This window comes from Hyaena hyaena, unplaced genomic scaffold (genome assembly GCF_003009895.1).
Source record: "Hyaena hyaena isolate Hyena2069 unplaced genomic scaffold, ASM300989v1 scaffold_349, whole genome shotgun sequence".
NCBI classification, from domain to species: Eukaryota; Metazoa; Chordata; class Mammalia; order Carnivora; family Hyaenidae; genus Hyaena; species Hyaena hyaena.
Window position 1 is genome coordinate 131,676 of NW_024080982.1, and position 27,339 is coordinate 159,014.

The 27,339-nt window shown below is 35.9% G+C and overlaps 2 protein-coding genes across 3 annotated transcripts in view; one reads left to right on the forward strand and one right to left on the reverse strand.

Annotated features, from left to right (window-relative positions):
• Positions 1-20,057, reverse strand: part of SPATA17 (spermatogenesis associated 17) — a gene marked incomplete at its 3' end in the record, with an annotated part of 145,774 nt that extends 125,717 nt beyond the window's left edge. Inside the window, exons 1-3 of the mRNA XM_039249895.1 lie at positions 19,959-20,057; positions 7,164-7,253; positions 5,935-6,016 (exon numbers count right to left, since the gene is read on the reverse strand). Coding sequence (XP_039105826.1) covers positions 5,935-6,016; positions 7,164-7,253; positions 19,959-20,026 — 240 coding nt within the window. The remainder of the gene's footprint in view (positions 1-5,934; positions 6,017-7,163; positions 7,254-19,958) is intronic.
• A 280-nt stretch (positions 20,058-20,337) lies between these two features.
• Positions 20,338-27,339, forward strand: part of GPATCH2 (G-patch domain containing 2) — a 175,919-nt gene continuing 168,917 nt past the window's right edge. Inside the window, exon 1 of one of the 2 annotated variants that reach the window (XM_039249899.1) lies at positions 20,338-20,493. In XM_039249899.1, the coding sequence (XP_039105830.1) occupies positions 20,438-20,493 (56 nt within the window). In that variant the 5' untranslated portion in view covers positions 20,338-20,437. The remainder of the gene's footprint in view (positions 20,494-27,339) is intronic. The other variant, XM_039249898.1, reaches the window with a different exon arrangement.

Consider the following 27,339-nt stretch of genomic DNA (forward strand, 5'->3'; position numbering starts at 1 on the left):
ACTGTCTGATGGCTGATAGGAGATAAAGAGTAGAGAGAAGGAGGTAGTGGAAGTCTGGGATGACTGGATTTCTGGGTGAATCATTGTATCATTTACCTAAAGAAAGGAATATATAAGGAGGAGCAGATTTGGGGTACCTGAGGGACATGCAGAGAAGATTTTTAAGAAGGCGTTAGCATGTGGATCTATATGTATAAGAAACTGAGGATTTTAGATGAATCATTTAATCTTCCTAAGCCTCCATTTTTTGATCAATAACATGAAGATAACATGTGCACTTTCTACTTGATAGATTATTGCTGGAAAATATGAAATAATGGATATAAAGAGGTTTTAAATGAGAAATTCCTTTTCAAATGTAGGAGATTACTTGATAAAAGTCACATTCAACTCCTAACCAACCTTCCTCAACTCCCCAAACTCTCTGAGCTACACCCCTCCTGTCTCCCATCAACTGTGCTCCTTCCCAACTTCACAACCTCCTTAAAGCTGGTCCTATTTGAAATGTCCTTCCCAGTCTACAATCTACTAATAGCCTGAGGGTCAGTTTCAAGTCTCATTTCTTTGATCTTGGGAGATAACATTAACTCCCCATGAAAGCCCTTATTATCTGTCCATGTGTTTGGTGGGAAGAGTCCCTTTAAATTGACTTTCCTTTTTAATTAATTTATTTAATAGATAATGCATTCACATTGCTTAAAATTCAAAGACTACAGGAGAGTTTATAAAAATAAAAAAAATCTCTTCCTTATGCATATTCCTCAAGGAACCAGTTTTCTTTTCCTTTAGGCAATTAAAACCATTGGGGTCTTTTGTGATTCTTTCCCAGACTAGCAAATTAAATCGGTGGCCTTGGAATCATGCAGTGTGGCTTGGGTGACAATAGAGACCACAGGGAAAAGGTCCAAGCAGTTGAGTTTCTTCAGCTTCCAAAACAGCTGCACTGCTTACACCTGTTTTACATATGGAGCTAAAAATTTTGCTAAAATTTTAGTGAGGGAGGAGTTCTGTTACTAAAGTTTTAAAATCACTTATCTCTATCACTCATTTTATCACTTAATCATGTACTATATGGTATTGTTATTATTGTATATAGCTATTAGCCCAGAAATATGCAGAATAAATGTGGGAAATGATTTAAACATAGATACAACAGACTGTGTGTGACAGTGTGTACTATTAACTGTCTCTCTCTACCTAGCTTTGCTTTCCTAGAATGGTAGAGAGGGGTAAGAGGAGAGGTGTGAGCAGAGAAAGAGAAATAAAGGAGCAAAGATTCCACATGCCTGGGAAGGAGCTGGGCATTAGCTTTTTGAAATAAGGAATACAACATTTGGCATTCCTAATGCTTCTGGGAAGTGCCCAAAACTCTAGGAATAAACTTGGTGGCAGCTGTGGAAGAGACAGGACTCAAAGTACTAAGGATATCGGGATATGGCCTCTAAGAAAAATTCCCATTCCCTCCATGTGGCCCACTAACCATAGAGATCTCAAAGGATGAACCCTGAGAGATCAAATACATGGAGTAGGACAATGGACCTCCTCCGAATGAAGGCTCCACAAAGGTGGGGATCTCTGGTATGTTAGCACTACTTAAGCCTCATGGACTTCTGTATAAGCCAAAGGAGGGAAATCTCCAATAATGAACTGAACTTCAATTGCCTGCCAACTCAATACTTACTGGTTTTAGAATCACATCAAACCACTTAATCAGTAGCAATATGTCCTTGGGGAAATAACTACCTCTACGACTAAAATTCTTCATCAATAAAATGATGATGATATTCCTAGGACTGGTTTCAGACTTTAGGTGGTACATACAATAAATATGTAAAATGCTTACTACAATATTTTAGTCATACTTTTCAATCAGTAAATGGCAGCTATGTTAATATCATTCAATAATTACTTACTGAGATTTGATTATGTTATTTGAGATCCTTATGTTACGTACTCTGTACATAATGGCAAAAATAGATAAATAAAACAGACTTGTTCTAAAATAGCTCACAGCTTAAGAGACTTAAAAACCATCAAGAACCAATTTAAATGAGGAAAATCTCATCTTTCCACCCCTCCCCCAAGAGCTCAAAGATAATTGGATCCAAACCTGGAGAATAACTTAGTGATCATGCTGAGTGATACTCTTTAAAAAAATATATAGTTTATTTGTTTTTAAGAGAGAGAGAGAGCACGAGTTGGGGAGGAGAAGAGAGGGAGACACAGAATCCAAAGCAGGTTCAAGGCTCTTTGCTGACCTCGATGTGGGGCTCCAACTCACAGACAATGAGATCATGACTTGAGCCGAAGTCAGATGTTTAACCAACTGAGCTATCCAGGTGCCCCATGAGTGCTACTCTTTTTGATCAAACTCAGTTAAGACACTAAAATAACTAGCCACATTTTCTAGAATGGCTCATTATATGAATTTTTAAAAATATTTTTTCAGCAACTCCAGCATCATTAGAATATAGATTCCCTAGATGAATACTTCACAATAATCACTGAAATGTTTATACTCTTGTATATTTGATTTAAAAGATGTCTCAATAATTTATCACCTTCTGAGTAGTGGCTTGTGAGTAGAAATTACAGGAGTGGAAATGAAGTCAGTAAGGCTCATGGAACGCCATATGTATATGTCTACTTTATTGCCTGGTCTATACATTGATACAGATCCTCAACCACTAATGAATAATGGAGCTAAAGACCACTCAGCACTCCATAAAAAAAAAAAATAACCTCAATTTTTTGATCATCCCATTTAAGTAATCTGATCCTATTAACAGTTGGTTTGACAGAGCTTCTGCTGGCCAATTCTGGACAATTTGAGCACTGAACCAATCAGTGATAGTAATTTATTATAACCCATTGAGTAAAAACAGGAATCCATTAAGTTCATACTGATATAAATACTTTTTAAAAATAGGACAATAAAAGGCAATTTCTTATACTAATATGCTAACAAGTAAATGTAGAAGAAATGACAGAGTTAGAAAATTGCTGTTTGACAAATATAAAAATTGATTCTGGCCAAAGCCATCATTGCTAAACCTAGTATAAAAAAGCTTGATCAGAAAAAAGATATATATACACACACACATACACACACACACACACACACATGTATACACAGTCTTGAAATATCCTCTCATAAGATAAAATAAATTTATAGTGTGAGTGACTCCACTTCAAAGTATCAAAGTTAGCATCAGCTGTCATGGAACCAACTGACATCATGTTCCTAATATGATGTATTGAGATGTATTTCTGATAAAAATGCATAACTTCAATCTTAACAATAAAGAAACATAATTAAACCAAAATTGAGAAATAATACAAAAATAGTTTAAACTCTTCAAAACCATCAAAGTCATGATAGGAAACCACAGACAAAGCACATTAAAGTGACTAAAGAAACATAACAATAAGCACAATGTAACATCCAAGAAAAGATGTTTTTACTATTAATGACATTATTGGCACAATCACTGAAATATGAAGAGAGTGTATAGATTAAATAATAGCATTATACAGATAATGGGTTCCTGATTCTGATCATTTTAATATGTTTATGGTAGAAAACACCCACTCAAAAACCTAGAGGTAAAGGGCATCACTTCTGCAACTTTGTCCCAATTGATTCAAAATAACGAACAATATGTATTCATAGAGAAAAAAGACAAAAGCAAACAAACAAACCATGTAGGGAGAGAGAGAAGAGAGAAAATGATAAAGCAAAGAATATATGAGAATTCTTTGTACTATTCTTGCAACCTTTCTGTAAATCTGAAATTATTCAAAAATTAAAAAATTAATTTTTTGGGGCACTTGAGTGGCTCAATCGGTTGAGCATCCAACTTTGGCTCGGGTCAGGATCTCACAGTTCATGAGTTGGAGCCTCACACTGGGCTTGCTGCTTCAGCCTGTCAGCACAGAGCCCACTTCAGATCCTCTGTCCCCCTCTCTCTGCCCTCCCTTGCTTGTGCTCTCCCAAAAACAAATAAATACTTTTAAAAGTTACTCTGTAAGCAGTCTGAAATGTCAATGATGTAAGAGATTAGTGTTCCAGACAGGAAACCCATGCCAACAACTAATGGGACTAGAAGAGAGGCACTTTACATTTTTACAGACAGGAGAATGGGCTTATTTAATCAGCTGAACTAAAAGAACAAACTTGTCTTTTGGTGGGATTTTAAGAACTTAAGTAATGTATATTAATTAACTGGGAACATACCGTACTGGTAAAAGAAAGCATAGAGACGTAACTAGAGAAAATCATGTTATTTAGAGAAGTTATCATGAAATACGTGCAGGTGTAGGGTCCTAAGTGACTATCTTTTACGTTTAGCTCATAAATGTGTTGAATAAGCATTTTCACCAATGAATAGGATTATCAAGTAATGATAAAATGAATGAACAGTAATGTATAGAGGAAAGGTCCTAACAAGGGAGGTGATGATGTTAAAAGAAGGTTAACTGTGGAGAACAAAAATTTGTATAGGACATCAGATCTGCTTTGTAAGAGCATCACTGTGATTTGAAACTGGCTAAGAGAGATGCAACATTTACAAAAAGTTCATGGCAGAATTGTTTGAATAATCAAATCTAAAATAGTAGGCTCTTTTTCCTAGCAGTTCCTGTATTTTATTAACCTGTTTTAATTATTTTTTCACTAAAGGTGAATGCTTATTATTTACTTATCTACTTATTCTTTTCTTTTCCTATTTACATCTTTTAATTTCACTTAGATGCAACGAATCAAGAATAAATTAAAAATAAACAATCACAATAGAAAACAGTAACAAACCAAAAAATAAAAGAAGTAGCACTGATTAAAACCTTTCTCATTTTGTATCAAAAATTTTTTTTTCTGGGGTGACTGAGTGGTTCGGTCAGTTAAGTCTTCGACTTCGGCTCAGGTCATGATCTCACAGTTCGTGGGTTCAAGCCCCGCATCGGGCTCAGTGCTGACAGCTCAGCGCCTGGAGCCTGCTTAGGATTCTGTGTTTCTTTCTCTCTCTGCCCCTCTCCCACTCATACCCTACTTATATCTCTCACAAATAAACATTAAATTTTTTTAATTGTTTCTTCATTCCCTGTAAGTCTTAGCTGAATGAAGAGTATGTTGGCATGCTATCAGTTACATCCACAAGTCTATCAAAGGATAGAGATGGTTGTGGTATATACTACATTTCTTAAGGCAAATTTTCAAAATATCTCAACAGCCAGTAATTGTCAAGGGTAAGCAGCACAGAGAGAAACTGCCTTATTTTTATATTTTGTAGAATTGATTTTGGGCACTTCAATTCAATAAATGTTTATTGACTGTGTATGGAAGAGGAATTAGTCTAGAGGTGGACTGTCCGAAAATGAACAGGCTTCTCTGCCTACTTGGAAAGATCTCACCATCTAGACACTGGAGGAAATCATCAATAAGTAAGTCCAAATAAGTGCATGCACTGTGAAAGGCACTTTAACAATAAAATATCTCTTGTAGTTTGGGTACAAAGAAATGAGTCATTAACTCTTTTTTTTACATGTTTATTTATTGAGAGAGAGAGAGAGAGAAGAAAGCAGAGGAGGGGCAGAGACAGGGAGAGAGAATCCGAAGCAGACTTTGCACCATGAGCCCAGAGCCTGAAGCATGGCTCAATCCCACAAACCTGCCAGATCCTGATCTGAGCTAAAATTGAGATTCAGACACTCAACCGACTGAGCCACCCAGGTGCCCCATGAGTCCTTAATTTTCCATGGAAAATCAGAAAAGGCTTCTCAGAAGAGGTCTCATTCCAAAATTTAAACACAATTTTGTTCTTACATAAATATTTATTACCAATAACTTCGAAACTGCATGTAAATATGACTGAAGCGAGTAAGTTAACAGCATACTATGATTCAAATGCTAATATATAAAAATTTTGTGATATTTACCTTCACAATTAGTTGATAATGTTGTCTGCCTGAGTAACCTCTCCACCATTTTTGAATAGCAGTCGCTATTCTGTGTAAATGCCTGTGTAAAATATACACTTATTAGCATGCTTTCCTTGAATCAGATTCTCTCTTAAATTTTTTCTTAGACTATTCCTTTCTATAATTCAAGAAATCAAATTCAAAGTCACATTGATGTGCACTTTTAAAGAGTAGAACTATCATTCTGTAGTAGAATTCACCATTTCTTGAGGTAGAAAAAAGGCAGAGATAAATATTCAGTATTCCTCTTGGGCTTATGATTAGACATTTGTAAATTTCAGTTATTCAGAACTAATTCTCAGAAATATTTCTGAATGTTAAGACTGTAAAACTGGTCAAAGGACCATGTTGAGACATAAGCCAGGCATTATTGATGTGAGTCACTCTAAGTACTTAGAAATAATTCTCGGGGTCAAGAGACACTTCCTCTTTCATACTTATATTACACAGTCAATCCAAGCTAATATCCTGTTAATCTGCTCAATTAAGAAAAATAGTCTCTTTGCCACCATGTTCCTAGTTTGTACAGTGCCCGAAAGAGAAACCTCATATTTGTACCTAAATCTGCAAGTCTGGCTCCTACTAGCTAATAGAAGCTAGATACACAGCATAATTCCCAGCTCGCCATCTGAGTGAGTTATTATGTACGAGGAATTTTCTTCCTCCACCTTATCCAGGGCGGTACGTTTTGGAATCGTGAGAGACAAAAGGGAAGTTTGAGCACTGAAGAAAAAGTGAGAACTGTTAAGATAGGGATCAGTTTCAGTCTCTTTATAGCATGGCAGCATCCGGCATCATTTGCCTTTACCTATCAATATGTTGGGGAGGATTGGAATCACTTCCTTTTTGCTTTGCTTTGTTTTGTTTTGTTTTTGCTTTCTTAGCAGTCAGTGAATTCATTCCTATAAATACCAGTCCAGTCATTTGTCACATCCTGTGGAATTTGAAGAAAAGAATCTAATCAAGTATATTGAGGATGTTGAGAATTTTTTAAAGCAGAGGTATGGTCAATATAATTTAGTCTTTTGACATATAAGAAAAGACCAGAAGGGCATCATATAACTTATTAACTTCATTACAAGTAAAATAAAAGATTATTTGCAATGAGCACTTGCATGAATAAATTAGATTTTCTAAGCAGTAAATTTTTATGAAGTATCTTACGTTTCCATGACAAAATCAAATACCTGAGATATGCCCGAACTCGACAGCCTCGAAACCAGCTCTGGATTTTAACTGCTGCATCATATTCCTTTTTTCTAAATACATCAACAACACTGAAAGGAAATTTTTAAAGCATTTCATTAGTGACTAATATAATTCCCAGGCAAATCAACCTCTTAAACTTAATCCTTAATTTCTTCCAAAATGATAATTATACTTCAAATGTCATTTTAAGTAAAATTAAAATACTAAATAAAGCATTTCAGAAATAATGAGCTATATTTTTAAAATTAACCTTTCTCTGAGAGGCCATGTGCTATCAACAGCTTTACTTTTTGAAAATTTTTATAATCACTACTTTGCAACTAATTAATTTACCAGTGATTTTTATAAGGAAATAAAAATGGCAACATGCATTTTTTCATTATTTTTAATTACTTGAATTTACTATTTGAATGCCCCTACACATATCACGCAAGATTAAAACGCTTGCATATTTCACTCAATGCATCAGTTAAATGAATTGCCTCTAAGTAAAATGAATTCATCACAGGATGCCTATTCTAGATAAAATTCTCAGAAACTCCATTTAAGTTCAAGCAGGGGGCAGGGCCATAGGGCTTAGAAAGAGACAAGGAATTCAGTTGTTAGATTTTACTGACTTACAGCAAAAAAAGGTTTAGTCAAGACAGGTCTCCATGTTAATCTTGCCAATCATCACAATTCTCCCTTCTCATCCCCATTGCATAAAGTGATATTGTTTAAGGCAACTACTGTGTACCACAAAGTAATTTCTTTTCCAGAATGCTGGTTGGCACCTAATTAGCACCGTATGTTTGCTGAATGAATAAAGAATGGCTAATTGTTTATTTATGAACTTTTTTTTTTTAATTCTCTCAGAATAATGTTTCCTTAGACAGGTTTTTTTTTTGTTTTTGTTTTTTTGGTCATTATATGCTAGATCAAATATATAGATTTCATTAAATTTATAATTTCATATAAATCTATTTATATTTAAATTTCATATAAACTTATAATTAGAACAAAGGTAGAAGGGGGGATACCCTCAAACAATAAAATTCTTAGACAATACTACGAAGTTGGCTCACAGAAAGAAAATCGGATGAGCAATTATGCTGTCAGTGACAAACACTTGCAGAGGATGGATTATACTTCTAGATAAGCAGGAGAGTTACCTAGAAAGCCTGACTGTAAAGGACTAACAAAAACAAAAACAAAGATTATATAACAGTCAGCGACCCAGATGTAAAAAAGATCGGTGGAGAGGATTCACACAAATTAGTAAGACTAAGAGGACACTCTAGACAATCAGGAGGTGCAAACAAAGTTCAATTATTGTTTTCTGTGTACACCGCATGTACAAAATTGCAGCAGAGACACATATAAACTATATGCTTGGATTGTGCTCCACATGGTAAATAGAATGGCTTGAAGTCCTTTCCTCCACAGAGCCTTCCTTGACTCCCCAGACCACATCAGACCTTTCTATTATACATCCTCATAGCTCTTTATAATAGTTAGCACAATCGTATATTGTGATTATTTAATGATGGTCTTTCCACTAAACTTTAAAATTCAAAAATCAGGGACACCTGGGTGGCTCAGTCAGCTAAGCGTCCGACTTCGGCTCAGGTCATGATCTCACAGTTTGTGGGTTTGAGCCCCACGTCAGGCTCTGTGCTGACAGCTAGCTCAGAGCCTGGAGCCTGTCTTCAGATTCTGTATCTCCCTCTCTCTCTGACCCTCCCCTGCTCACACTGTCCCTATCTCTGTCTCAAAAATAAATAAAACATTAAAAAAAAAATTTTTTTAATCCAAAAGTCAGCAATCTAATCCATTTTGTCCCACATGCATTCCCAGTGGCTCCAGAGGTAACTGATGTTTCCCCCAACAGTCAACCTTTGTTTTACCAAAGCTGCTTTCTCTCGGGGGATGCCATACCTATTCCAGACATATTCACCCCCTGTGAAGACTGCCATTCACAGGCTTCCTTCACTACACCTCCTCACAACACTGAAATAGTATCCCCATTTGACAGGAAGAAACTAAGGCAGACAGAGGTACAGGATATGTCCAAAGTCTTAACACGTGTCAGAGCTCAGATTTGATCCTAGATAGTCTGGCTCCAGAGGCTGGGTTCTTAACCATCATTGTGCCTGAAGGAGAAGAGAGGGAGGGGAAGATAAAATCAGAAGAAGGAAGGTAAGTAAAAGGGGTAACAGACAAAGGGCAAAAATGTGAAAGGAAGAACGCATGTCAGCCATTTTCAAATGTAATATTAAACTTTTGTGGCATAAAAGAGCACCAATCTCCTTAAAACAAAATAAACTAAGATGTGAAAAGACATCGAACACCTAGGGCTAAAAAACAAAAATTTCTGATATACCAAGTATTGATGGGAATGTAGTGCAAGAGGAACTCATAAAATTGCCAGTAGGACGTAATTTAGCCTTTAGACACATACCGAAAATTTTCACTTATATAAATGAAAAACTCACAAAACTTCAGGATGTTAAGTAAGGAAAGAAAAAAATGAGGCCCGGTTATAAGAGACAAGTATTTTGCAGAGTTACAGAAGTTAATGGGAAGGTATGAGGAAGGAAGACCGTGACTGAGTAGTGTCAAATGCTGTGAAGAAGTCATGAAAAAAACGTCGGTATTTCAAGGAGTTGAGGGGTTGGAGACAATAATTTGTTTTTCTTTTCTAATCTTATCCTAGCCAATAAATAAGAGTATGTGACGGTGCAGGATATAAAATGTCATTTGTGGCAAAAATAGAGAAGATCCAGCAACACAACGTCTAGTAGAGTCGGCAATTCAGAGATGATAGACTGGGAAGAAGGAAAGCTTATGTGAAGGAGGACTCAGGATGATGGTTATTTCTTATGGTTACTTAACCTTTTTAACCATTAACATTTAATATGATTGCAAGTCTGTTTTCCTTCTTTTTTATATACTTTATTTAAATTACTGAAAGTACTTGTCTTTCCTTCCTCACCAACAATCAACAGGTGACTACCTTTGCAAAACAGGTAGGAAAAAAAATTGATTACTTCATAATACTTCTTTGTAACTAATGTATAGTTTGATCCTACCCTTTACTTATAATTGTCATTAGAAAGGCAGAAAATAAGCAATCATATGATCTGTTTTGTTTTCTAATCTCTCCTGGTAATAATGCTAGTATGTAATACATAGTCAGGAAGAAGATTAAATTATTTCTTTTGGAGTTATAGATACTAACGCATTTAAATATAAGCACAGATATTATATCATACTAACAAAAAACATACATATTAATTAAAGAGAAATATTAAAAATATAGTAGTGAACATACTGCTAAGTTTTAACTTATATTCTGTAATTTGACTTCTATACACATTTTTCTGTTGCTTTTCTTTTAACTGCTTAAAAATGAAATTTACAGATACTTGGGTTACCACTGGGATGCTGAATACTCATACAATATGTCATGAACTGCTAGACTTTTTATGTTTAAAATGAAAAATGTGGGTAACACTTTATTTTAATGGTATATTAATTAGTTCCAAATTACAATGAAAATCCTATAGCAGTGAATAAAATATGACATCTACATGAATTTGAAATAAATTTATTATGATCAGCATTATCACAATGAATACTAAATGAATTAATAATGATGAAAGACCAAAAGTATTACCAGGAATGTAATAAAACATTGAGAAAAAGCTGGAAGTTTCCAGTCACTTCATCATCAACTAGAAATAAGTACTCTAACCCTGGATAACACTATATTCATGTGTATCATTAGTGGCTGGCAATTAATTGACAATAAACAGAAAGAGAAAAAATGTGTAGTTAAATATCTTTCCAGTAATGTGCAAAAAATACGCATTTTATATATCGCCATACTGTGATAGTCTGACCTATGTGTACAAACTGTTGAATAAAAACTAGATTAAAAACCCAATCATCTTTGCTTCTCATTATCATATGACTTTTCACTATTTTAGATAGTAGGAAAAGTTCCAATATTAGCTGACCTGTATTATAAAATATATTGATATGCAAAATAACTTCTGCATATCATTTCACTGTTAGGTGTTAAGGATGTCAAGCTCCTTAAGGGCAGAAATTATATTTAATCTATACTTTATGTTTTAATTATCACTCATGTGCCTAATAAGAGGTCAATAACTACTTGTTGAAAAACAGCACTACATTTTAGAATCTAGAAGCCATGTTATGTTTTCATTAATAGTCCTCATTATCATTATTATTTCACAGCTCAATGAATAATGAGTTATAAATACATATGTATTAGAACATAAAGTAGGAGTTAACGTGCAGCTTTATAATGTATTTGCAAAGTGTTTTATTATTTACTTTTCTACCCTTTCCTTCTACCTTCTCTTCATTTCCTGAATAAAGTCCAAAAGAAATTGGCAGTGGGAAAAGAAACCAGGAATCTGTGGGAGAGGGGACAGGGGCGTTGGGGGATGGGGAGTCACACTGTCCTGACTAAGCCTTTGTAGACTAAGATGGACATCCACATGGAGGGGCAGTCTGGGGGAGGATGTCACAATCTAAGAACAGTGGTTCTATGAAGAGAATGCTTAACTCAAGCTGTTGAGGGAAGGTGAAGAAGGTTCTACAAGGCAGGGCAGCCAGAACAGAAAATCAGAAGCCAAGAATGATGAAAAGGGTATCCACGTTGATGAACAAGTCCAGCACGGAGAGATGGAGCCCACGATATACGAAAAGGGTGTCCATAAAAGAGAGGGAAGTTATGGTGACAGGAGTTTGATTACAGAAGGATTGAGCAAATTAAATGAATATATTAAGAATAATGAGAGTCCAGTTTCTCAGTGTTAAAGAAAAAAAAAAAAGGAAAGGGAAATAAACTAGAGTGAATCACATGGTGCTGGATTTGAAATGGAATTGTCAATGCAAACTCATGGATTTCAATATATACGTGGATAGGTGGACAGATGGATGGATGAATAAATAAAGTACAGATGTAAACTGCATGCAGATGTATAAGTACACATATTTTCTAACCCTGTCCACTTGAGAAAGTCTGAGAGCAGCAACCCAATGGCAGAGCACTCACTAAAAGAAGCAAGGGCTCCTTGAAGAAATGAATGACTCCAGAGCTGGGGCAGGAAAAGAAAAAGATGAGCCTGGAACATTTTTTGTGTGTCAGAAAGTAAAGTATTATGATGATCAGGATACTAAGAGAAGCTTCTAGTGGCTCCCACTGGAAGTCTGGGACAATGGTATCATAAATGTAAATAGTAGTATGAAAGTAATGTTCACCCACTGAATAGGAACCAATGAGTCCATAATGATATGGATAAGTAAATAAATAAATTGAGAGTTTGATGAGGAACAGAATACATGCACAGCTTCAATGTACGTGCTTTTAAAAAACACCTATGTGGGGAGCCTGAGTGGCTGCACTGGTAAAGCATCCAATTCTTGATTTCAGCTCAGGTCATGATCTTATGGTTCATAAGATGGAGCCTCCTCCCCCCACCCCGCCACATGTCTGGGATTCATTCTCTCTCTCCCTCTCTCTCTCTGCCTCTCCCCAGCTCACACTCTCTTTCTAAAAATAAATAAACATTAAAAACAATATACCTAGTAAATACAAAGGGAGAAAAAAAAGAACATTATAGTAGAGAAGAATAGCAGAAATTACCTTCGTCAATGATCCAAACAGTAAATACGATCACTAATGAAACAAATAAAAATTATGCACTACTTGGTAGAAGACATGAAAAAGATTATGGCATCACTTCTGTGATATTTCTGCCAAAGATACATAACCTGAGGCTAATCAAGAGGAAAAAAAGTCAGATAGATCCAATCAAGTGAAAGTTTACAAAATAAGTGATCTTCGAAAGTAGCAAGCTTATAAAAATCAAAGAAAGACTGTGAAAATGTTCCATATTAAAGATAACTAAGGAGATAAGACACATAGGATCCTTTTGCTATAGAGAATATTATTGCAACCATTGGCAAAGCTTGAATGCAGTCATCTGAAGATTAGATGGTACAAATGTATCAATGTTAATTTCTTGATTTTGATGGTGAAATTATACAATGTCCTTAAGTGGAAAGAATTTGAGGGACAACGGGCCATCAGGTTGCAACTTGCCATAGTGTGGATTTATGAGGAAAAAAAACCTCCCTGTACTGTATTAGAACTTTTTGTAAGTTTCAGATTATTTCAGTATTTTTAAATACATAAATGTATGTATACATGTGCATATATATGTATACACACACATACAGAAAAGAATGGCATCTTAAAATTGTTTCATTTTATTCAAATACTTTTACAGTTTAAAATAATTTTGACATTTAAAATAGACTTAAGATTAAAAAATTATCATGCATAAAATATTTTATAATGATTAAAAAGGTTAATTTAATAGGAAAATGTAATAATTCTAAATGAGTATGCACCTAATGATAGAGCTTCAAAATATATGAAGCAAAACCTGGCAAAATTAAAAGCAGAAAGAGACAATTCACAATAATAGGTGGATATTTCAACATCTCTCTCTGAATAATTGATAAGACAAGTGTACAGGAAAACAGCAAGGAAATAGAAGACCTGAACAACACTTATTAACCAATTTGATCCAATTAACTTCTATAGAATACTCTACCCAACAATATGTATTTGCAAAGTCTCAAAGTTCACTGATGTTTTATTTGTAGGGTTTTAATCTGATATTAAGTCCGTCTGAACTTTTTGTTTCAGATAATCTATTATGTATCTCTAAAGTTTCATCTTCTTTATATTTCTATTTAACTCATTGTGTGTATATTTTCCTTCAAGTCCTTAAGCATGTTTCAAAAGCTACTTAACACTCCTCGAAGGCTAATTGTGTCATCTTTGTATTTCTGGGTCTGTTTCAACAAATTGATTGTTTTTCTTCCTGGTTGTAGGTCACAGTTTGCTATATTTTGGTCCTACTATTAATTTCGGAATAGATACTAGATGATGTGAATGCTATGCTATTAAGTTTGAGTCTTGATTAGAAATTACTGCCAAGCATAAAGCAGGAGGCAGTGTCCAGATAACCTCATCTGTTTCCTTTCACTAAGAGATCATAATCCCATACTGTCTGTTGTATCAAAATGTATAAAAGTAATTTTCTACATTTTTCATGGTGGCAAGGCAAATTTTGTACCAGTCACTTCTTCATGGTCACTTATTTTATGTTTACCTTTGTGTTTTCAAAAGAAAATTTTTGCCTTAGGACACTTTGTTCCTACTTATTTGCTGTTTGCTTTATAAATTATACATGAATACCCAATGCTTAATATAAAATTATAAACCAGAAGGGAAAATATAGACAAAAAAATTAAGATACCATTTCAACCTTCCCTATCTTCCAATTCTCAAAATCTAATCACGGTTAACAGTTTGTTATCTACGATTTCAGCTTTTATGTCTCTCTGTATGCATAAAAATTTCATACAAAATGTATTTTATATTTTCTGTGACCTGTTTTTTTAAATTTAATTTGTCTCTGAGTTTTTATGTCATTAAGCATAAAATTTTTCAGTTTTATTTATTTTCCATATATTTATTTATTTTTTAATGTTTTATTTATTTTTGAGAGAGAGACAGCGTGAGCAGGGGAGGGTCAGAGAGAGGGAGACACAGAATCCGAAGACAGGTTCCAGGCTCTGAGTTACCTGCCAGCACAGAGCCCGATATGGGGCTCAAACCCACAAACCATGAGATCATGACCTAAGCTGAAGTCAGATGCTTAACAGATTGAGCCTCCCAAGCACCCCAATTTTTTATTTTTTAAAAAAGTGTATTTATTTTGAGAGAAATGGAGAAAGCAGGAACAGGGGGTGGGGCAGAGAGAGAATCCCAAGCAGGCTCCACACCACCAGCACCGAGCCCAAAGTGGGGCCTGAACCCACCATGAAGCTAATGAGATATGACCTGAGGAGAAACCAAGAGTCAAACACTTAACAGACTGAGACACCCAAGGCCCCTAAAATTTTTCACTTTTAAACTTCTGCTTAATATTCCATCATGTGTAAATGCCTTGATTTAGTTAGCTAATTAGTTACTTTCAGTAGTTTTTTCCCTAATAGAAATAATGCTTGGGGTGCCTGGATGGCTCAGTGTCCGATGGGTAAGTGTCCGACTTCGGCTCAGGTCATGATCTCATAGTTCGTGGGTTTGAGCCCCGCGTCAGGCTCTGTGCTGACAACTAGCTCAGAGCCTGGAGCCTGCTTCAGATTCTGTGTCTCCCTCTCTCTCTGACCCTCCCCTTCTCACACTGTCTCTCTTTCTCTCAGAAACAAATTAAAAACATTAAAAAAATTAATGCTTTATGGGCACCTGGGTGGCTCAGTCTGTTAAGTGTCCAACTCTTGATTTTGGCTCAGGCTATGATCTCCCATTTGTGAGATCAAGCCCTACATCAAGCTACATGCTGGGCATGGAGCTTACTTGAGATTCTTTCTCTCCTTCTCCCTCTGCCCCTCCTCCATTCATTTTCTCTCCCTCTGCCTCAAAAAATTCTTTTTAAAAAGAAGTAATGCCTTAATGAATGCCTTTATACATAACCCTGTACTTAAAACACTTCTGTGCACAAATTTTGTACACAGGATATTTCTACAAGGTCAATAGATAAAGTGACATATATTTTGATGCTATTATAAATCAATTGTTTTTGTAGTTTTAAATAACAATTGTTCATTGCTATTGTATAAAAAGGTCATTGATTTTTGTGTATTGTGTCCTACAACCTTGCTAAATTCACTTATTGCTAGATGTTTTCATAGGTAATTTAGTTTTCTATGCACAAGATCATATTGTCAGTGAATAAAGCCAATTTTGCTTCTTCCTTTGTAATTTTTACAACTTTATCTTGCAATGCATAAAGCCAGTAAGGAAAGGGTGGAACGTTCAATAAAGGCTCTGAGACAATTTCTGTACTAAAAGTTAAGTACCTATCTTACATGACACTTACACATAAACACAATTGCAGAGTGAATAAAAATATAATCAAACTTTTACAACATTGTTAGTAAACACAGAGAATTTTCTTACATCCATGGGTTGAGAAAGACCATTCCAATAAACGTAAAATTCCCAGAGCCAAAAAAAAAAAAAAAAAATAGATTGACAACTTTGGCCACATAAAACTTAAAAAACTGAAAGATATCATGGTAGGCAGTATTGAAAATCTTAAACATATGGCATTGACTTTGGGACTGGGTGAAGGGAGAGACTGTAGGGAGTTCTGAGGTCACTAAAAAGACTGGCCTCTGGAGTAATTATTCTTATCACGTAGGCTGGAGGAGTGGGGAAAAACTGCTATTAGAAGCTAGATATAGAATGACCTGCATTACATATTAATGAGAAAATTCGCAACACCACTGCCTGTGATCACTTGGAAGGTGGAAAATGTACTGATGAAGTTTTGAATTGCACAAGGAAATGTCTAGGAAGTAAACGGAAAATGCCTACTGGATTCTTTTAACTGCACAGAATCAGGGGTATCCCATAAATCTCAGTAAGTGTTCATCTAGATTTAACTATAAATACAAGTATAGTTGCTCCTTATTGTTTCTATAACTTATTTTACTCCTCTTCCCCTATCTTGAGATCTTTGTTCTAATTTAATTTTCACTTGATTGCAGAGTACTTTCTTGAGTATGCTTCCTCCAACAGACTCTATAGATGACATAACCCTGAGTCTTTATATATCTGAAAATGTCTTTCTTTCATCAAAAAAAATGAATAAGAGCTGTGCTGGGTTTAGGTTTTTTAGATATTGACTTGAATAATCAATAAATATTGTCCTTTTCTTTTACAAGTCCCTGCGTTGCTTATGAACCAATGAGTGCTTCTTTCTTCCTTGGCAAATAACTTTTTCTTTTCTGTCTAGATTAGGAGCTTGTGAAATTTTTCTGTATCCTTGAAATTTTGCCAGATAACATCTAAGACGGTGTCTTTAAAAAAAAAATCCTGTGTCATACTCAGAGCCCTTTTCATTCAAAGCCATATACTTTCTCCAGTTTAGGAAAGTTGTCTTCTACTACTTCTTTGTTAGTCATTTATCTTCTTCCCATCCCCACTCACAAATTCTGCAGTGACTGTCATTCACATACTAAATCCCCTGGATACGACCTCCATGCTGCTCTCCTAAAACATTTACATTTCAGTCGTAACTTTTGTATTTTTAAATTCACTTATTATATTTATAACTGGAAATGTTTATTTTTTAAAATTTCATTCCAGTAACTTTTTTCCTCTAATTTTATTTCAGTAAAAGTTCTCATTACACCCGTATTAAAATTTATACCTGTGCAAACTATTAATTCTAACTCTACAGTAGCCACCTGTGTCGGTCTCTTGGCTTAATCTCCTTCCATCAAACTAACATTGCTTTGAATGGCTTGTGAATTTTTTCTATATGAATCACATTTTCCTTCCCTCATGCAAAGTGGGAATAGATATGTAATTCGTAAGGATGTTTAAGAAATAGATGATAGACCCATACCTAGTTCCTTTTCTACAAAGTCTCCCCCACCTTTTTTCTTTCTTTCTCTTTTTTCTTTTCTTTCTTTCTTTCTTTCTTTCTTTCTTTCTTTCTTTCTTTCTTTCTTTCTTTCTTTCTTTCTTTCTTTCTGCAAAATGGGACCTCATAGGAACTTTTCTGAGAAATACAGATTCTCTGCTCTAGCCATAACAGAGACTCACTGAATCAGAATCTATATTTTAACATCATCCTCAAGTGATTCTAATGTACACTGCTGTTTACAAAGAGCTCATCTATCCAATAACACATGGGAAATGACAGTAATTGCTTCAGGAAACTGTCAGTTAACTTTTTTCATATATTAATATTTTATATTTTGTGCCCAAAGCTACCAATACTCTGTTGTTGTTTTAACTAGGCAAACATTGGAATTTTGATTCTTTAATGATTTTTAGAGACTATTCATTATACTGAAATATTAATAGTAATACTAAATGAAAAGGAAGGAATGCCAGCCTAGTCTCTTCATTGCTTTTTCATAGCTCTAGTCTCTTCTCCACGTAACCTCCCATTTGGGGGAAATGTACCTATTGTCAAAAGCCAGGAGATGGATGGAACACCTGAATGGCTCAGTTGGTTAAGCATCCGACTTGGGCTCAGGTCAGTATCTCATGGTTCATGAGTTTGAGCCCATCAGGCTCTGTGCTGACAGCTCAGAGCCTGGAGCCTGCTTTGGATTCTGTGTCTCCCTCTTTCTGCCCCTCCCTTGCTCACTCTTTCTCTCTCAAAAATAAACATTAAGAAAAAAAAAAAAAAAGCCAGGAGATGAGGACAAAGGTTGACATTGAAATCTGTAGAAAAAAATCATGTCTATTGCAGCTCTATGACAGTTCATCACGCTTTTTTGGAATATTGTTCCCCAGCTCCAAAAAGAGAGTAATACATTAACTTGAAACATTGTGAAAAACAAATGAGTTATTATATGAAAACTTCCTACTACAATTCCCAGCACATTATCAAGAAATGTTAGTTTCTTTCCCTTCCTGTTCATCCTTACTCTACTGTAATCAGTTTTTAAATGCGTACATTCCATATTAGGCTGTGAACATCAGGAAGGATGCAGCTTACTTCTTTATATCGGTGTGTCATAAATGTAGGATACAGCCTCCAAATGGATGCTCAATAAATGGATAATTTATTTATCCATAAATATAGTAATATAGAGATAGTAAATAAATAATTTCTATCTTTAGCAGTTTTTAGCACATTTACTTAAACCAAGTCTAATCATTCATTCATTCATTCAAAGATTCATTTACAGAGTAATCAGACAAAGAATTATTGTGCATCTATCATGTAACAGAAACTCATAGACACTAGAGACCTAAATAATGATATGCAAAAAACAGACACTCTCTACTTCTAGTATGAGAGGCATGATAGATATTATCTCCAAACAATGTAAAACTGAATTGTGGTAAGTACTGTAAGAGATGCACAGTGCGATAAGAATGTAGTAGGTGAGATAAATGTTAACCCCCCACAGCTCAGCAAAATCCTGTCTTATTGATATTTTCCATTGGTCTGCCATCTCACTGTGTTCTACCATTATCTAATTCACTCTTTTGTGGTTTCTCTTAAGGTGGAAAGTCTCCTGAGGCACTGCTTCCAGAAAGTCATGGCCAAAAGGAAATTCGTCCTGCTCAAGAAGTTTGGGTGTAGAGAGATGGATAAGGCTATTAGTGTCTTCCTTATGGCTCTTCTATTAGTTAGCATATTGATACTGATTATCTTGTCAGAATGGTTTAGATACTGCCACTTTGGGAAGACAAATGAACCATAGAAAGTTGAGCTCAATGATATTTGCAAAACAATGGAGGCTCAAATCCCCACGTAGATGGGGGACACACTGAGATCTTCCAACTAGAGGGCTGGGTGACCCTCGTCAGAGTACTAAAACTTCAACAGGAAGGGCATTGGTTTCATCAAACTGTGGAGTGATGATGTCACAGAAAAATGCTTCATTCTACAATTTTATCTATAGGGGGCAGTTTCCTAAGCCATGCCAAGCTGATTACTAGGACCACCCTTTACCCCCATCTATAATTTCCCTGTATGTTAAGGCTACTTTTAAACTTGTGATTAAGTCTGAGGGCAAGAAACGAACGGGGGAGAAGCGGGTAGTATTTACTGATTCGGGGACTTTGTTAATAGGAAACTTGCTGAGCAACCCTGGCTAGGGAGAAGTCAGCCCTCTGCACTGGACCCGAGTCGACGCCTTGCCTGTTCCTGAAGTAGTACTGCTGTGCGACGAACGTCGACCGAGCTTGCAGCCGGGCTAATGTGGCCATAGCCTCCAGGCGTCTGCGGGAGCTCTGGTGTTACTATCGGTCTCCATGGTAACCGGCCTAAACCATAAAGCCAGTCCCGGGGTACAACTTTTCGACTCCTCCACTCCTATTTTTCCACCCTCCTTCAGTTTGCAGAACACGAGAAAGAAAATTAAGAAATGCCGCGTAGGAGAAAGTTCCAGGGACTTGCGTCTATCTTTTCTATGAGTTAACAAGGAGGAGGTCACGGGCGAGGAAGGCGGTGGGAAGAGTTGGGGGTAATGGTTGCTCCGGGCATCCGGTTTCCGCCTCCCGTCTGCTTCCGGAAGCTCAGCTCAAAATGCTGAACTGCTTCTGGAAGTCGCTGGTGCCGTGGTAGTTGGAGTCTGTTTTCGGGCCTGACCCTCGAGGCCGGGCTCCTGGGTGTCGTTAATGTTCGGGGCCGCCGGGCGCCAACCAATCGGAGCTCCAGCCGCCGGGAACAGCTGGTGAGGCTGGCGGCCCTGGGGATGGGAGATCCGGAAGGGGTGCGATGGCCTGAGGCCGCTGGACCTGGAATGGAAGGGGGAGGGAGTTGTGATGGACGATCTCAAGACACTTAGGCCTTGCTCTCACTCGTGCCTGGGATGGAAGCGATTTGAGGAAGGCGTTGAGGTGTGTGCTAAAGATGTGTGCAGGAGTACAGTAAATGCTTGCTGACTGCCTAACACTGCGGTATCTGGGGAGTAAAGCTCTCTGTACTCCAAGAGCAATTCAGTTTCTTCCCTGATTGTTGGCAAGGCTAGGGACTGAAGAATTTAACTTAATATAGATCGTATCCCGTCAGTTTCCTTTTTAAGTGTGGAAGATTACAGCAGGTGTCTTGGAAGATCAAATCCCAGAAATCTAGTGTTCTGGAAGTGTAGTTAGTACTGGAAGACATCTCATTCACCCCCCTTTTTTTCTGGAGTGGGAGTGGCCTGTTTCTGCCCCTTGACCGGTCTCTTCTAGTTCACATGAGATGTGTGTGCGTGTTCCCTAAGAACATACAAATGCCAGAGTTTTAGGTTTGGGGTTTGACCAGGGCAGCAACACCACATCGCCAGTGCCACTTTGAAATACTAATATATTGCTTTGACTTTTCAGAGTGCTTTCACAAATAAACGCACTTTATCTTTATGACAGCTCTGTGATAGGAGATTATCACGGGCACAGAATTCTCAAGTGAGTTGTCCAAAATTGCCATGCACATTTTAGTTCCGGACCTAGAAGCTGGGTTTTGGGTTTCTAGTTGAAAACTCCGTAATGCCAGGACTGTTTTTCCCAAGCCCTCTTCCGCCACGTATACATCCGACAAGCAGTGAAACAAATTGCCCACTGACAATTTCAGACACAAAGTATTGAAAACCAGGTGAACTGTGGCTGGAAGACGTACCTCGCATTCTTAGATTCTGCAATGAATGAGACCATGAGGCACTTTAATAGTCTGTGATCTCAATTTCTCCGCATCATCTATCACTGAAAAGTTAAAAGAATATCTTGCCTAAAATGTTTGGAATGAGATTAGATCATTCTGTAGTTCATTTTATAATGATTGTACTTTTTAAATTCTCACATTTTCCAGTGAGAAGGCAGGGAGTACTTTCTTAAATGAGCCATATTTTTCTTAATGGTGTTGTGTGTCATTAGCACAAAACAAAACACCTGTTACCTGTTGAATATTTTTAGTTCTGACGGATGTATATACTGTGTAATCACCACACAAAACAAGATATAGGACATTTCCATTACCCCAGAATGCCCTCCCCAGTAATCTAGTAGGTATCTGTCTTGATGATTCACCATTCAGTACTTTGTGAAGGGAACTAAACAAAATGTGCTGTGTAGGTTGGTCATCTTCTAGAACAGATGAGTGATAAAAAAGTATAACTCTTTCAACTCCTTCCTCTCCCTTTCACCTTCTAACCAAATCATAGTTAGGTACCTCCTTATAATACAGAGAAACCTTCCTTCAGGTCTCTTAAAGTACTTCTCTTATTTTCAAGTATCGGCATAGAATTCATTCTTTCCTGTGGTGCCAGAAGATAACATACTGCTTAGTACTTAATCATTGCTTCTTAATGAAATTCTTAAAATCACATCTGATTGGCCAGAATGAACACTTTCCAGAGAACTGGAACCTTGATTTTCTAGTTTATCTGCACAAGCATCCCGGTATTAGAAGATTCTCAGTGGAATGTTCTTTTTCATTCATTGATCATTTACCATACTATGCACGTAAGTTTTATCTCAATGATGAAATCTCAGTACCACTGGGGATGCTCCTACTGATTGATTACCTGGTGCCACGTTTTATGTCCATATATCTCATGTAAATTTCTTGAGGTGGGTACTATCGTTTTTTTGAATTTTAGCAATGGCAAAACAGGATCACATATAGTTTAAATAACTTCCCCAAGCCCCATATTTGCAGCATAATTCTGGCATATCTAAAAAATTTCTTAACCATCCTGTATATGTCCTATTTGTCTGAATAACATATAACATCACGGGAATATCTAAAACAGAAAGAATATGCCCAGATATGTTAGCCAACCTGAATTCCTGTTGTATATACCTCCCATCATGACTTCAACTTTTTCTCCAATGTTGAGGTTAGATTTTCAAGTTTTAGGCACCAAAAGGGTAAATAATAGATGATTTATCTCTCCTTTAACAATTTGTTGAAAAATAGAACTGATATTTTATTCTGTAAGTTATTACTACAGAAGACAACTTTTATGCAATTGAATAATAAGATCCTCAGGAAAAGAATATATTTTTTGTGCAAACTATTCTTATAAGTGGTTTATATTACATTTTTATAAAATCATTATACCTCAGAGTTTCTATCTCCTTTTTCTGCCTAATCATTCACATACAGTTTTCAAATTAGGGGCTAAAGAGCATAAATATTGTGGTACTTATAATGTTAAGCTGCCTTTGAAAATTTGATTCAATTAATGGATAAATCACATTGATAATTAAGATCCACTTTGGTTATTTTTTACCTTATTAATGATTTATATTTAAAGTCAATTTCTGGTTTTTAAGATTTTAAAGATTGAACTAAACACATTTTACAATTAAGTCCTTGATAATGAGAGAATGTTGAATTATTATTGATATATTGAGCCACACTATTTATTTAAGCTTATATGGTTTGCTTTTTTAAAAAAGCCCTTAAAAATAAACTGTACTGATTCTGTATCTTTTTTCCTTTTTTCTGTAGTTTCATTCTTATTTAGTATTTTTATTTTCTTTGGTTAGGAAACTACATAGTGGAAAGTGTGCATTTTTTAAATAAGTGCCCTTCTTTTTAGTCTTTTATCTTGAGGTCAGTTCCATACTGTCAGATTTGTTTGAGTCAGGTTTCTATTTCAACAATGAGGGATCAAAGCAATGGCCAGTGTGATTTTGGCCAAGTAACCCTTTAATATTAGCATAACTTCTTAGCATTTTTATTTGTGACAAGCTGCAAACCTTTTTTTTTTTAATGTTTATTTTTGAGAGAGAGACTGAGCGTGAGCAGGGAAGGGACAGAGAGAGAGGTAGACATAGAATCCGAAGCAGGCTCCAGGCTCTGAGCTGTCAGCACAGAGCCCGAAGCGGGGCTCGAACCCACCAACCGTGAGATCGTGACCTGAGTGGAAGTCAGACGCTTGACCGACTGAGCCACCAAGGTGCCCCTGGAAACCTTTAAACCATCTTTGATTATTTGTCCTTTACCACCACATTTGCTTCACTAGAAAGTTTGCTAGAAAGCTAAGAGTATCTGGCTTGTTAATGTGGCAGAAACTTTGAAATCTGTGTTGTCTAAATTTTTAGTAAAGTCATATTTTCCCTGTTATTTGTTCAGTCATTCATTGGTTTGTTCATCCAGCAGATCTTTTTTTTAACATCTGTTACATGTCAGGCATTATGCTAGGTACTTGTAATTAATATTCAGTTGTTTTCATTCTTATTCTAAAAATTCAGAATATATTATATATTCAATAAATATTGAATAGGTAGTTACCATGTTTGAACAATGAATGATACCCCTCATCCATATTAGAAGCTTGCCTAGATGTGCTCTAATATATGCGTGTTGACGAGAACTGGAATGAATTGTTTTTTAGACTCTATTTTTGTTTGTTTTAGACTTTGACTTTATTTCATTTACACAGCTTCTTGTTCAGTTATTTGCGTTTCGAAAGTGAGTAGAGCGTAAAGTTTTGAATGACTCCTGAAATTGTTAAAAACAGAAAAACCTTCAAATTTAAATAATAAATGAGCTTGCCTTATTAACTCACTATTTGGAAAGTAGAATAAGGCTTTTTTTCTAAAGCCGTGAATGATTTTTTAAAAATTTAATTTAATTTTTAATTTTTGGCCAGACTGCTAGAGTAAAGAAGGGAGGAAAGAAAGCTTTCTGCTTGTCCCCACAGTAGCAAAAGTGACAGATAGCAGGTGCCAGCTGCATTTCCAGTTGAATGCAAGTCCTTGGAGCTTTTGCTCCATTGGCAGTGAACTTTTCTGTTTGGTGGAGAACCTGTGGCTCTTAAATCATTGACAGAATGAGTTTCTGTAATTTATTTTTTCCTTGTATCTATCTATTAAGATAGCCAGAAGCACAGCATTAATTTTTTGTTTTTTAGTTATTTTTTTTAAGATCCATGAAAATCTTTAAAGAGTGCATGAATGTCTTGAAATTATACGCAAAATTTTTGCAGATGTCTGATATTTCTCCCTCTCCTTGTGACTCAGAGTGGTTCAAGAACTCAGAAAGGTTAAGATCTGTGCTTTCATTATGATATCCTCAGGATTCATAGAGTGGTTATACATAAAAGCAGAATGATTTGGTATTTCAGTGACCATCTTATTCGTGTACAGAGGTTGTTAAAAAATGAAATAACTACTCTCACATATAAGTATCCACTCTCATCCCACAGAATCCCTTCAAGGCAGGAATTATACCATTTTTATGATGAATAAACAGAATCCAAAGATAAGTAATTTGTTTAGGATCTGTGGTAAGGAATATAGGGAAATTTAGCTTCCAGATTCATAGATTTGACGTTAAAGCTTGTGTTCTCTAGCTTCCTCCCAGCCTTTTCCCCCATCTAGAGAATTCTGTTCCATGTGCACTGCCTAATGTTAATGTAAAGTTATCATTAATTACTTACACGTTTCATAATAAGTTCCCCTAACTCCACGCTACCTCTTTCAAGAAGAGAGAAAAGGTTGCTTCTGATTAATGGTTTAAATAGGTAGGTCAAGGAATTTCTAAACTAGCTTAAATGTTAACATTTAATGTTCAGCTTATTCTGTATTTCCTAAGAAATATTTCCCCAAGATATTTAAAAGGAGATAATTCTGTTAATCATTTTAAAGGTTACTACGCTGAGATAAAGACTTATTTTGACAAACAACGTTATCATTAAAGAAGGAAATTCGTAAATTCCTATGAGCAGCAGAAATTTTAATCAAACTTAAAATAATTCTTAATCATATTTTATTGAATTAGTCATGAAATTTAGCCCTTGATGTGGCATCTTTTTTTTTTTGTATGTTTAATTTATTTATTTTTGAGAGGGAAAGCAAGCATGAGTGGGAGAGGGGCTGACAGACAGAGAATCCCAAGCAGGCTCTGCACTGTCAGTGCAGAGTCCAGCTTGGGGCTCAAACTAAGGAACCTTGAGATCATGACTTGAGTTGAAATCAAGAGTTGGACACTTAACCAATTGAGCCCCCCTAGGCGGCCCCAAAGCAGCATCTCTAAGGCTCCTATTTTGCATGTTTAGGCACCCATTGTCATGATCTACACTATTATGTGTTAATTTTAATTTGTATTCTTTGACTTTACTTTTATGACCAAACAACCCTTCCTACCTTAAGCAAAAGCTAACATGAATATCAAATCATGTAATAATACCAAGACTGTTTTCTTAGGTTTGTGGTCAGTGTTAGCATACATTCATCAGCATAGCTCTTGACTAGATATTCCTCCTACAGTGGTTTTGTACACATTGAATTTTTATTCATCCATGAACTAAGAGTAAATGGCTAGTTCCTTAATTTGCTAGAAGCCAATTAAGTAGTTGTATTTAGCAGTGCACAACTTAGTTTTAGCAATCCACTGCTAGAGTTACTTAACTTTGTAGAAGAGATAGTCCCATGTTTTACAGAAATGAAAAGGAAAAATTTTACCATGTACTAGGTGATAAGGAGCATTTGATTTCTTTTTCCTTACCTAGATATTTCATAACTGTAGTCAGTTACTTTTTTGTTACATATGGAAGATTTTTGTTCGTTTTTGATCAACTTGTTGGGTTTACTCAGTAGACACACAGGTATGTCATCTTATTATTATGTAGTTATTTTTATCAGTGTCCAGGCAAGGAAATTATTCTCTATTTTCTGTACCTGCTATATTTAATCCTCTGAGGAATAGTAGTTCTTGCTAATAGTCTTGTCAAGTAAAAGTCATGAGGGAGTAGTTGGGGATCAGTTTTCTGGGCCTTCTTGGGCTTCATCTCCCGCTGTGCCTGCCAGTACATTGTGGATTGCTGTTTGAGAGGCCTTGGTTCCTCACTCAACTGCTCATCCTGTGAGCAGTTGACATGTGTGTGACATGTGACAGCACGGACATGTGAGTACCGAGTTTGGATGAAGGCAGCTTCCTGGGTCTTCTTTCTTGAACAAGAAACATTTGAGAGAAAACTCTAAACTCAGTGCCAGTTTTTCTACATTCATTGAGCATCCTCACCCTCAAACATAGGGTTTTAAGAAAGGCCTTGGTCTGAGTTAGAGTTTGACGTTAGGAAAGCCAGGGAGAACAATTTACTCATTTCGTTGGATGTTTTAATATTGCCCAGAAAAAGACAAACAAAAAGCTTAACGTTTTGCCAAAAATTCTTACCTAAAACTGGCCTATCAAATTTTGGGTTGATCATAGGTTTTGTATTGCTTGGTATAATGCAATACCACCTGCAAAAAACCAAAATGCTTATCTACCCAGGTCATGTCATTTTACAAAATCCAACTTTATGTATATAATCGGACTGTAATCTTATTCTATTTATTTGGAGTCTGTTAAGAAAACTCTTAGTGAACTGCCATCTTAGACATTATACCTAATGCAGACTATTCTCAAAAGATATCATTTCCATTGAATTTCAAATGAAGAGAAATTGCTTTTTAAATGTGAATGTTATTCAAATTAGCTAAGTGGTAATTCACTGAATTTTACTGTAATTAAACTTTACAGCTATGAATGCTTAATAAACATGTTTTTGTACAGAAAAGTTATATATTTTCAGGTTCCTTCTTCA